Source organism: Henckelia pumila, chromosome 1, assembly GCF_033568475.1.
Source record: "Henckelia pumila isolate YLH828 chromosome 1, ASM3356847v2, whole genome shotgun sequence".
NCBI lineage: Eukaryota > Viridiplantae > Streptophyta > Magnoliopsida > Lamiales > Gesneriaceae > Henckelia > Henckelia pumila.
Genome location: NC_133120.1, coordinates 77,404,741 through 77,416,833, shown reverse-complemented (window position 1 = coordinate 77,416,833; position 12,093 = coordinate 77,404,741). Strand labels below are relative to the sequence as shown.

Below are 12,093 nucleotides of genomic sequence, written 5' to 3'. Positions count from 1 at the left end.
TTACCAGTGCGGTGTTTGTTTTAGTAGGTGAAGGAGTTCTACCTCCGATGTTGTTTATGAGGAGGTGGCTTACTTAGCCCTGGCAGAAACAAGTCGGCCCGGGCTTGTGATTATACATTTAGTAGACTCGGGTGGCTCATCGCGGACTCGAGCTACTCAGTCATAGCTATCATTGGGGACCGGTACTCGGCATAGATGCGAAGCGCAGCCCGGAAGGAGGATGCCAACACTTTTAAGCTTCTCCAGTGGGATTATACGGTGGCCGCTCGGATTTTTGGCATTGAACCTCACAAAGCATCCAACAGAGATACTCTGCTCCATCTCTTTCATATTATGTGGTTTAAAACTCAAATTGTTCCAACTTTGGCACTCCCTCTTCTAAAAACTTGACAGCAGCCCGAGGCCAGTGACATTATATCCCGGGTTCCCAAGCTACACCCATCAACGTAGTGATGGAAACTCTCCAACCACAAATTTCTCTCGCCCGAGGTGAGGGAATGTTTGTATCGGAAAATGGGCGCTTCAAACTCAGGAACCGCACACCAATTCCCAAGTTCTCTAACCCGGGCACCTCTGGTTCTTTGAGGCCGAGCACGAATATCATCCTCCGCCGCCTTTGGAGTTCTCATTGGTTATGCCTGGGTAACTCTCCACCAAAGAGTGATCCCGGAGTAACTACAATCAAAACAGAGGTCTCCGAACTCGAAGAAGAAGGCCTGACAAATAAGATGAACAAGGCGAGTAATACCCAAAACCAAAAAAATCCCACAAGGCGTACAAGAAACACCCAAAGCTCCGCTGCTGAAACATACCACCATGGGATAGGTAAGCCCAAACAAACAATACCCAAGCAAGAAAATCATACCAGCAACCTTCCAAGAAAATTTTTGCAATTCGCGAAGCAAACCTGATAGAGCAGCAGGGGATTCAGAAATCTCAAAGTTACGCTATTTCTTTTATCAAACGAGAGAGATAGGGAGAAATTTAATCTACGCCTCAAACTCAATTTCCCACAGACGGCGCCAATTATGCGATTATCATAAAATGGTTCTTCGGGTGGTGGGTATAAGACCCGGGTAAAATAACAGCAAGCTTTCTCGTTCCTCAGAATACGAAGCCTACGCACCAAGAAACAAGAAAACTTGTCAGTGGGGGCACCGGAGGGTTCACCGGCATCGCCACTCCGATGCTTAAGTTAGATTAAGATGTATGGAGTGGGCTTACGATATTTAGAGAAATTGAGTATGAATATGAAGATGTAGATGAACGTAAAAGAACATAAAAAACATGTCTTAACCAGACCCAGGGACCTGGTATTTATAGGGAACTCTTGAGGAAGAGTAATGATTGAATGGAATGGGTCTCCTGACAACATTAAAGGTGACAAGATGTTTTCTGCAATTTCTGGATAAAGCCCATGCCTACTCATTATTATTCTTTGTCACTTTCATATGGTGCCCATGTTGTGGGACCCATGTTATGATTTGGCCTGGGAAGGGTCCTCTAGCCTGGATGACGAGGTGCTCAAGGCCAGGGTGCTCGAGGCCAGGGTGCTGGGAGCCAGGGTGCTAGATGCTAGGGTGCTGGGAGGCCAGGGTGCTGGACGCCAGGGTGCTGGGAGGCAAGGGAAGACTCCTCCTGGCAAGGCAAGAGAGGACACCTCTTGTCAAGGGAAAAGACCTCTTGGCAAGGGAAGGGAAGACAGCCCTTGGCAAGGCAAGGAAAGACTCCTCCCTACTTCGTTTGGGCTCTACTTTTTCCCAGTCTTCTTTTGCCCTTCTTTTGCCCATCAATCTAGAAACCATTCCGCATCCGGGCTCTTGACAACCACTTGGGTTTGGTGATAACCCGGGATATTTCACCGGGGTATCAATATGCATTCGATCAAATTCATAATAATTTTTAACTTATATAATTGTATTACGGGTCCAAAAATGTTACATAATCAACGATCCCAAGTTAATTTCCTGAACAAGCAATTAATCACAAGTACTAATGGATCTTTTGCTATCCTTTGTTTCCCTATCCATTCTTGTATTCACATGTTTGTATGTCCTTGTAATAAGATCCACCTCCCATCGGCGTCGTAAGCTCCCTCCGGGCCCGTACCCATTGCCGATCATCGGAAACATCCTCGAACTCGGTCAACACCCGCACCGATCCCTCGCCAAACTATCCGAACAATATGGGCCCATACTGCATCTCAAGCTTGGCAGCGTGAACACGATCGTGGCGTCATCACCGGAACTAGCAAAACAAGTGCTTCAAAAACACGACAATGTTTTCTCGGGACGAACCAACCCGGCGGCATCGGAAGTTTACGACCACAGCAAGGTGTCGATAGCATGGATACGTAACCCACCACCTCCCGATGGCGGTTCCTTCGTAAAACATGCAAAGAACACATGTTCTCCTTGCCGAGACTCGACTCCAGCCAATACCTACGCCAAGAAAAGCTTCGGAAACTGCGCGAATACATCCACGAATGCTGCCGTACCAGCCGAGCCGTGGATATTGCTGATGCGGCCTTCACAACATCGCTTAATCTTATCTGCCAGTTTGTTCTCGATTGATTTTGCTCAATTTGACTCTGATTCGTCGCAAGAACTAAAAGAACTCGTGCATGGTATGATGGAGCTTGCTGGGACACCAAACCTTGCAGATTACTTTCCGGTTCTGAAGCCTTTTGATCCACAAGGGATTAAGCGCAAAAGCAAGGCTTATGTGGGGAAAGTATTGCCAATTTTTAAGGATATAATCGATCAAAGATTGCAACAAGAATATGATATATCGAATCTTCAATATTTACGAGCGGTACTCAAAGGAAGTCTTCAGGCTCCACCCTCCGGGGCCTTTGCTAATACCTCACAAAGCAGAGGCAGATACAGAAGTGAATGAATATATAGTACCGAAAAATGCGCAAATACTTGTGAATCTATGGAAAATCGGGCGAGATCCAAGTGCATGGTCGGACCCAGATATATTCGAGCCTGAACGATTTTTGGACAGCAAGATAGATGTTAGAGGCCAAGATTTCGAGCTCATTCCGTTTGGATCGGGGAGGAGGATGTGTCCTGGACTGCCCTTGGCTTACCATATGGTGCACTTAATGGTGGCAACGTTGATCCTTGAGTTCGACTGGAAACTTGAGGGGGAAATGGACTTGAACGAGAAGTTCGGTTTGTCGTTGAAGAAGGCAGTGCCTCTCAAAGTTATTCCTGTGAAGCTGTGAGAATATAATTTCAAATAATGTTTGAAACTTAAAATACATGCATGCATGCATGTTTGAGAATTATTGTAGAAAATGGCTACCTTGATGTCATTTGAATATGTAACTTTATAAATTTCATGTTGCTAGATTCAAATGTTGTGTTAGGAATTTATATAAAATAAATACTACATTTTTTTTAAAGTCAAATACTATATGTTTTATATTGTGAGCTTAATTTATTCTCAACCTCATGTCCTTGAGAGACTATAGCAGTGATATGCGTGAAATCTTTACACTTATAATTCTTGTGAATGTGTCATATATCATGCTACAAAAAATTATTTAGTACTTCACTTTGGTATGCAATTGGAAGAAATAAATTATGTAAACCTATACAACTGGTGTTACTGAAGCTGTATAACAACTGCCACTGTATTTCAATCCTTTTAAAAATGCATTTTCTGTGTGACGTGAACGAGTCGCGTAAGGAATATCGAAAGAGTAACTGCTTTCTTGTAATGGTTTGTCTGCTACAGCTTGCTGAGCAGGTTGTTCCTTGGCTCTGCCTAGACCAATGTTCAAGCCAACTGACGTGGATTCCGTCACAAAGCTGCATATCAATCAGATGAAAAGGTAATCGAACATTCGGTTGTGGAAATCGGCTCCATGCAATAACTAAAGCTCAATCTTTGGGAAAATAGATTTGTATTCAAGACAGTGAGTAGAGGAACGTCAGTACAATCATGATATATTGGTTCTTGCAGAAATAAGCCAAAAACTGATGCCAAACGCGGACATGAATAAGAAAACATTTATTATTTCTGAAAGAAGATGGAACTCATTCATGATATATTGGTTCCATTCATGGTTTCACTTTGCCCTAATGGTGCCCAGAATTTCAAAGAGGTAAAAGGCATTGGAACAATAGGTTATCGTGACAAATGGCTGAATTGATCTGTGTAAAAACCGATGGCATACTAATCCAGTCTGAAAAATGATTTATTATTTTAACAAAACAGCAACAAGAATAAATTTTCAGCGGGGTCAAACTCTAACGATGAAAATTTGTATACCTTGCTTGAAAATCAACCCCGTTAGAGCACAAAGCATTGCATATGCCACCGATCACCCATGGTGGGAGATAGACGTCCCTAATATCAATACTATAGCAGATGCCGCTCGATGAATCGCTATAAGGAGCACTATTCATGTCAGATTCCTTTTGCTTTAAAGATATGTAGTCGGCTTTCCGCAGTTGTCTACATCTCACCTGCATCATAGAAGGCGAGACAATTTTATAGATCCAACAGCTTCTACAAAAATATCAATTCACTCAGGTCATTGTGTCCTGGTATTCTCAGTTCATATGAATGAAACAATTTTAATAAAGAAAAAAAACTTAAATATTATCTAACCTATGAAGATTGCCTTAAATCAACTACAACTTCAATTGATTTAATAAAGAAAAAAAACATATCAGTGGAACCAACCTCGGGAGCAGAAAGAGCAGCATTCTGGAAAGCAACTGGTGAATACAGCATGGGAACGTCACCACCAGTCAAAGAGGTCATAAAGAATCTGCAAGCATATCAAACAAGAAATTTTGATGAGACAGAACAAAATGGTTTTCAGTTCTCATATCACAAATTCCAGTGCATCAGTCCTTTTGCTGACATATAATAACCAAAATTGACCAGATAACTGACCTATAGTTCAAAAGAAAATCATATAATGCATGAACGCTCTTGTTCCCAGTAAACATCAGCAAAGATTGTGGAGTATTATCTATCCCAGTCATGGTCTCCACAGCTCGAGCCTGAAGCATAAATTATGATTAAGCGCAACCACAATAATTTAAATGAAGTCAACAAAGTCTCACCCAATTATATAGATTTGCAAATGCTTTAAAAAAAGCGATCATCAAATATTTGTAAAGAAAAGTCCATAATCACTTCTTTTAAAGCACTTGCAAACGCTAATCTTGAAAATTTTTAAGTGATCATCAAATAGTTGTAAAGAAAAGTCCATAATCACTTCTTTTAAAGCACTTGCAAACGCTATTCTTGCAAATTTTTGAAAAATTTGTAAAGAAAAGTCTAATAGTTTTTTTTAAGCATTTGCAAAAACTACCTTATTCACTTTATAAATTGTAAAGACTGAAATGGAGTTATCTAATATTTCATTTTCCTAAAGCATAAAACTTAGGATTTAATAGCAGTAAAATTTCATTGGCCACTATAAGAAATGTTTGTGGGGAATGAACAAGAGCAACATCTTATGGTTCAAAGTTTTTGAACAAGAAATGCTGATGATGATCCCTTGGCAGTGAATTATCAAGTAATCATAATTCCTAAAGGATGCTTCACCTTTTATATTGGACGAAGATGGACAAAGTGCAAACCTGGCCGAGATTATATTTTTCTATTTCAGAAAGTTCGACAAGGTCTTCTGCAGCAGCTTCTTCCACTTTCGAGTAGCAAAGGGGCATTGAGAAAGATGCACCCTGCAATCAAATATACAAATTCAACAATGAATCTTTTGAGTCGCAGATCAACAATGAAAGACTAGCAAAATGAAATTTTGCATAATAAACAGAAAATATCATTAATTTTATAACAGACATGAAATTGCAACAGGAAGGCACTTAGGAATGTGATACACTGATACTATAGCTGCTAAACCTACAAATTCGTCCCTTTAGAAGAAAATAGCCTTACATGTTCTTTTAGAAGCGACCTTAAATTTGTGGTTGATTGTGATACATAGGCCAAGCAAGAGCACTTGGTTTCTTTTGGACTACAGAGCCCGGTGAACATAACTACAAACTGCTCAGTGCACACTGCAAAAGTTCAAAAAATAACGGGAAAATGAAAGTGATTTTTCTCCTTGACGAGGAAAGTCAAATATAGTAAACTTCAAAAAAAATCTGATCGCAACCTTCCAACTTTTTTAAGATAACAGATAGTCCTTCCTAACTTGATCATATCTGTCATATCTTATATCTATATCTATAGTTTTAACAAAGCAAACTTTATAACATCATGGAAAGCAGTTATGGAGAATTATCAAGCAAATCAGTGGTCACTTTTAGAAATCTTTACAAGAGTAAAAGTTACTGTGATTTATTCTTACTGCTTTCACGTGCATTTTATACTCCTTCATGAAGCAGCAAACATGATTCTGCCTCAGAAATTCTTTCAGGATGAAACCCATAAAGAATCCATGGTGCATGATTTTTTTTTTTTTCTGAAGGATTATGCCACGGGACTGAGGCTATAGGAATTTCGACGAAATGTGGGTTGGGAATGTTTAATCCTAGTTGGTCTATGAAAATTGGAACTGCAGGCATATTTGATAGCGAAACAAATAAAAATGATGAACCCTGAAAAACTCAAAACAGACTACCTTTCCCATTAATTATAATAATAATGAACATTGTCTATTTAAAGCATTCGTGTGATCAAGAAATAAAGAGCATCACAAGTAAGAAGAAGAATTCTTGAAGTGTATACACAAATATTAAAAAAAATGCTGCAAAACGTCGATTACCGTAAAATATTTTACACATTTTTTTCCGAAGCATATAGTAAAGACATCGAAATGAATCCTCCCATGCCTGCTGCCGATTACTCAGGAAGCCCATTTGCGCTTGATAAACAAAATCAACATTAAGATTGGGAACATACAGAAGTTCAAAAAACAAAGGTGAGAGTTTCTATAGTGATACCTCCTGCAGCAGAGGTCAATGCTGCCATAACTGAACGAGGTAGAATTGATGGAGGGTAAACCCAAGAATGAAAAGTCCGTGGATTCCTTGATTGGCAGTTAGATGTAGGCTCAGATGTGCAGCCTGTGCTTTGACTAGTACAATGAACTGATGTAAATTGAGACAAACCACTGGAGGTGCCACAATTCGTTAACCTATGAAACCTGTGGGACCATGAAATACAGAGGATAAATGCACAAATTGTGGCAAAGATAAAATATCTATAGCTCAGGGAAACAGGTTGACACAATTTCAAAAAATAACTTCCAGTCATATTCCCCCAGAAAATTTATTTTTATATGTTTGGCAACTCCTGAGACCTAAATCACTAATTATCTATTGATTGATTTATTACTTTATTAAACTTTATGGAAATTATTTTGGTGAAATGCATAATTTATCATTTATAATCTTAATCAGTGAGCTTAAATTCTTCATTTGGGATTTACAGTTCACAGTTTAATGATTAGATTGTTTGATATACATTGTTTTTCCCTCACAGTGCCTTACTTTTGAAAGGCATGTGTCTTGACTTTTGTGCCGTGCACTCCTAATGGTTATGAATTTTGTTTCCCAATGTGGGATCAAAATAAAAATCTATTTTTTGTAACTGGGAGAACCAGATATTAATGCATAAAAATAAGTGCTGCAAGCATTAAAACATAGTTTTACAAGCTGCTTAGCAACCGGAAAGATCTGTGTAGAACATGGTTCACCAATGAGAAAAAGCATCTTAACCCATAGTTACCAACATAACTGATAGCTCAAAGAAATGGCATCATAAAGTTTACCAATAAGAATATGAGCCGAATATTAGTTCATACAAAAAAAACAATTAAACATGAATGAACATACAGTTTGATGACTTGGTTAACATAGCATTCAAAACCACAAACTTTTGATGTCCTTAACATGTCATCATAATAATGGTTAAATAATGGTCGTCAAGTTTCTTTTTAGACAATGAATAAACATACAGTTTGATGACTTGGTTAACATAGCATTCAAAACCACAAACTTTTGATGTCCTTAACATGTCATCATAATTCATAATAATGGTTAAATAATGGTCGTCAAATTTCTTTTTAGACACCGACTTTTAACATTATGTATGAATTAACAATATCTAGACAATGTCAAGGTTAGCATCCATTGATGCATAGATAAAGTGATAAACTCACCAATTCACAGAGGATGTAGATATTACTCGCATAGTAGTTTTAAGGGTCAAATCCAGAGGAATATCGTCTCCAGGTACATGAAATTCCAAACAAAAGCTTTTCGGCATAACTTGTCGTATATTATCAACAGAATCAACTAGTTGAGCTGACAGACTATGAGGTTCATTTGAAACTAATCCCTTTAAAGCTTTATCCTGTACATGAAAAAGATTCACAACATTTTTTTATTGAAAATGCTCAACTTCTGTTTCACATAGAACTTTATGGTACAGTGTTACCATATCAACAAACGAGGAGCCATTTAACTTATCATCACCCAATGAAAGCTCTCGAACACTCTGAAAAGTAATGTTGCTACATTTTTTGCTCGTGTTGCTCGCTTGACTTGAGTAGTTTTTGCTACTTCCTGGAGCAACGGTATCATCCAAACTTCGAGGGAACACAGAAAATAAATTTATTATTAATCATAAATGTAATGGCATTGTCCAATCAATACCGCTAACTCAAAACAAAAAGTACTGTGAGTTTTCAGCTTGATGATTGCCATTCAAATCCATGGGAACAACAGAAGTCTTCAGGCTGCCAACATACTCGTTACAAACAGTTTCCTGCCAGTGTAAATTTCATAACAAGTATATGATGTAAGTAAAAAGGGGTGTGTAATGCAAGTGAAAAGGGGTATAGCCAAAGTAACCTCAGTATTTTTATTTCCGGAAAGCAGCTTGAGGATGATATTGTTTTTAGTGACTGGAAACAGTTCATCCATCCGCGTGTCAATATATCTAGGTGCTTTAAATGAGTTAGATTTCTTAGACACGGAAAGCTCTCCATCTGCGTTTCTACAGTAACTAAGGAACTCAATACTAATGAAAAGAAATCCACAGAAACCTATAAAAAAAAATAAGAAATAAAATTTACCTCGTGGAATTAAGAACTGGGGCTGGAGATTCGTCGACAAGCTCCACTACATTCTTTCTCTTCAGTAGTTCTCCCTAGCAGAAGGGGGGAAAAGGCATAATTGTAAAACTCAAGGGCAGATATAGCTTAGTCTACTAAATCTCACCCTTCCCACACCCAAAGCTCAGCCCACTCCTTAACCTTTTTTTTTCATCTTAATATATAATTTATACATTAAGTTTAAGTCTTCCATTGCTCTAATTCCTGGATTTCGCCCCGGTAAAACTGTTCACTCTGTTACAAGCTATATCTTGTTAGGTAGTGTTTGGGAGAGAAGCACTTCTCGGCTTTTGTTAAGAAAAAGCCGACAAGTGCTTATTGAAGCTTTTCCAAACACTACCTTAGAGTCGATTCCGTTCAGCAAATCACACTCCATATATATCATATATTCTTTCATCTCACCCTTGTATGTGCAGTCTACATTGCATAACACAAATATTACCCGCAACTCTGAGGGAGTTTTCCGCTTCAAAGTGGAAGTTGAAATCTTTGAACCACCACCACCTCCTGATCCACCACCAAGCTGAATAGCATTCGACGAAAACATTTGAGTAGAAGTAGCGAACTTTGTCATCCTCTTCAAATGCAACTGACCAAAAAACATCAAATATAGTCTTTAGATACGAAAGAAGAGAGAAGTAACTCCGATAAATTGCGTAAAATAATCAGAATTCACAACCAAGATAACAAGAAAAAAAAAAAGCATAAAAATTAAACCTTGATTATAAAAATTAGAAATGAAAGAACCTGGGCTTTAAAATCAAAAAAATCCCCATCAGATGTCCATAATCTTCCCCAATTTATTTCGCGGTTCTCGATTCTATCTTGAATTATTATGTTCCCTCCCTATTCTGTTCTGTGCCTGACGCCGTTAGTCGCCGTTATCTGTGCCTTCGATCGGATGAAACTAGCCGAGTTCCGTTGATGTATTTTCTAATAGGATCTCATTTACATTCATTCAGGCCCAATAAACAAATAAAACATCAAAAATATTTGTTCCTTGGTATATATTTATAACTTGTATACGTGAATACCATAATAAATAAATTATCAATATTCTCTATGTCGCGCTTAATCTTGTAATCTTGGACATTGTTCCTCATTAATAATATTACAAGCTTACTATATTAAAAAAATAGTATTTGCAACTTTTAAAAATCCATAAAACTTATTTTTATTTTTAGAAGTTGCAAAATATGTAGAGTCCAAACTAGGGATATAAACGAGTCGAGCTACTCATGAGCAACTCGCGAGTAGCTCGGTCAAAGCTCGACTCGAGCTCGATTTGACCGAGCTCAAGCTTGAGCTCGAGTAGCTCGAGCATACAATCGAGCTCGAGTCGAGCTTTGAAACTATATGATCGAGTAGCTCGCGAGCTATTCGATAAGCCACATATATATATATTAAAAAATAATATAAATATATATAAATATAAATATAATATATATAATATTATATTATATTTATATATTAATTTATTTATAATATTTATATATTTATTTATAATATTTTATTTATTATATTTATATATATATATATAATATAATATTTTATTTATTTATTTATTTATATATTTTTAATTTTTATATATATATATAATATAAAAGCTCGAGCTCGAGTAGTGTGCTACTCGAGCTCGGTTCGGCTCGATAATACCCCTAGTCCAAACCCAGAAAATTTGCGTTTCAACTTTCAAATAAGTTGATGGGCTTTAAAGCCCAGATTACATGCAACAGTCCATCCGTTTAAACATGTCCATCACAATAACCACAAAAGTTTCGATCCGTATATAAAATTATACCAAGTGATGTAACAGACTGAACAAGAACTTGAAATATATATTTGATTCAAGGGAACATGAAATATGTTGGAATTAAGGTGTGTACGTGTATTTATAAAATCATACGCACACCCTTTCAAAATAAAATAAAATAAAATCAGACGTACTACACAAGAATAAATTATAGATGTGTATACGATAAAAAAAATCTGATAATTATTTCTTTTTTTAAATTCTAAGTTTCAAACACTTGCTTGCTAAAATTAACTATGATGCGATTATTATAAAATGGATCTCCGGGTAGTGGGTAAGGTCCCGGGTGAAATAGCAGCAAGCTCCCTGGTTTCACCTTGGAAGATTCTTACGCACCAGAAAACAAGAAGCTCGTAAGTGGGGAGCCAGAGGGGTTTTCGGCGTCGCCACTCCGATGCTTAAGTCAGGTTAAGATGTATGGAGTGAGCTTATGAAGGTTTTTTGAGAGAGTGAGTGTGTGCAAGATAATGGTATTGAGTGATGATGAAGGTACCTTGGCCAGGCCCCAAAGCCTGATATTTATACCCGTCTGACGGGGTTATTAATGATTACGAAGTATGAGTTTCTAGAAGGCTTTTAATGTGATGGGACAGTTATCACATGTGATTAGACACCCCGTAATCTCTGGGAAAAACTCATACCGTTGAAACGTGATTAGTAATGATTTGGTCTGTAATAAGAACCTGACATACTCAAAGTAGGCGTGGCCTCTTCCTGACCCTTAAACATAAAAAAAAACCAGTGTTCTAAAAAGCTCGCTTAAACGACGCTTATTCTCGCTTAAGCTTTAATACGCTTAAGCTCGATTAAGTGATCGCTTTTTAGAATGGAAGATTTCATTTGTTTTTTAAAATGAAAAGATTTTTATAAATATGTATATTTATAGTTTAGAACTTGAATTATCTATTAAATCATATATTTATGGTTAATCTAATATTTTATTTAATGTTTGTCTTAAAATAATTAAAATTATAATAAAAATTAAAAATGTTTTTTCACGCTTAAACTCGTTCTAAGCTCGCTTAAGCTTGAAGCTTGACCTCCACGCTTCGACGCGCTTCATGTTTTTTAGAATCTTGGAAAAAACCCAGGTCCCACCAGCTTCTCTATTCTTTCGGTTCCCGGGACCCTTCTCCTGAATGCCCGGCCTCCGCAACTTACCCGG

At 37.6% G+C, this 12,093-nt stretch overlaps 1 protein-coding gene and 1 pseudogene across 3 annotated transcripts; one reads left to right on the top strand and one right to left on the bottom strand.

The window, feature by feature from the left end:
* Positions 1-1,995: 1,995 nt before the first annotated feature.
* Positions 1,996-3,232, top strand: LOC140876145 (cytochrome P450 76T24-like; annotated as a pseudogene).
* A 353-nt stretch (positions 3,233-3,585) lies between these two features.
* LOC140875345 (uncharacterized) lies at positions 3,586-10,017 on the bottom strand. Of its 3 annotated transcripts, none has more exons than XM_073279010.1 (15): positions 9,833-10,017; positions 9,558-9,704; positions 9,077-9,150; positions 8,853-8,997; positions 8,678-8,766; positions 8,437-8,587; positions 8,159-8,352; positions 6,939-7,141; positions 6,761-6,859; positions 5,929-6,050; positions 5,613-5,714; positions 4,918-5,027; positions 4,702-4,789; positions 4,285-4,481; positions 3,586-3,821 (listed from the first exon to the last, which is right to left on the bottom strand). In XM_073279010.1, exons 2-15 carry the CDS (start codon positions 9,687-9,689, stop codon positions 3,602-3,604), a joined length of 1,926 nt encoding a protein of 641 aa, XP_073135111.1. In that variant the 5' UTR covers positions 9,690-9,704; positions 9,833-10,017; the 3' UTR covers positions 3,586-3,601. The 3 variants fall into 3 exon arrangements, with proteins under 3 accessions (XP_073135111.1, XP_073135110.1, XP_073135112.1); XM_073279009.1 differs by having other exon boundaries at positions 9,863-10,017; XM_073279011.1 differs by having other exon boundaries at positions 8,853-8,940; positions 9,863-10,017.
* Between the last annotated feature and the right edge of the window lie 2,076 nt (positions 10,018-12,093).

Bases quoted from the DNA above. Each gene is read 5' to 3' on its own strand.
- LOC140875345 (XM_073279010.1), bottom strand. From the start codon at position 9,689: ATGACAAAGTTCGCTACTTCTACTCAAATGTTTTCGTCGAATGCTATT. The intron at 8,588-8,677 runs GTACTTTTTGTT...GTTCCCTCGAAG, and splicing joins CATCAAGCTGAAAACTCACA to TTTGGATGATACCGTTGCTC. The intron at 3,822-4,284 runs GTATACAAATTT...ATTGATATGCAG, and splicing joins GGGGTTGATTTTCAAGCAAG to CTTTGTGACGGAATCCACGT.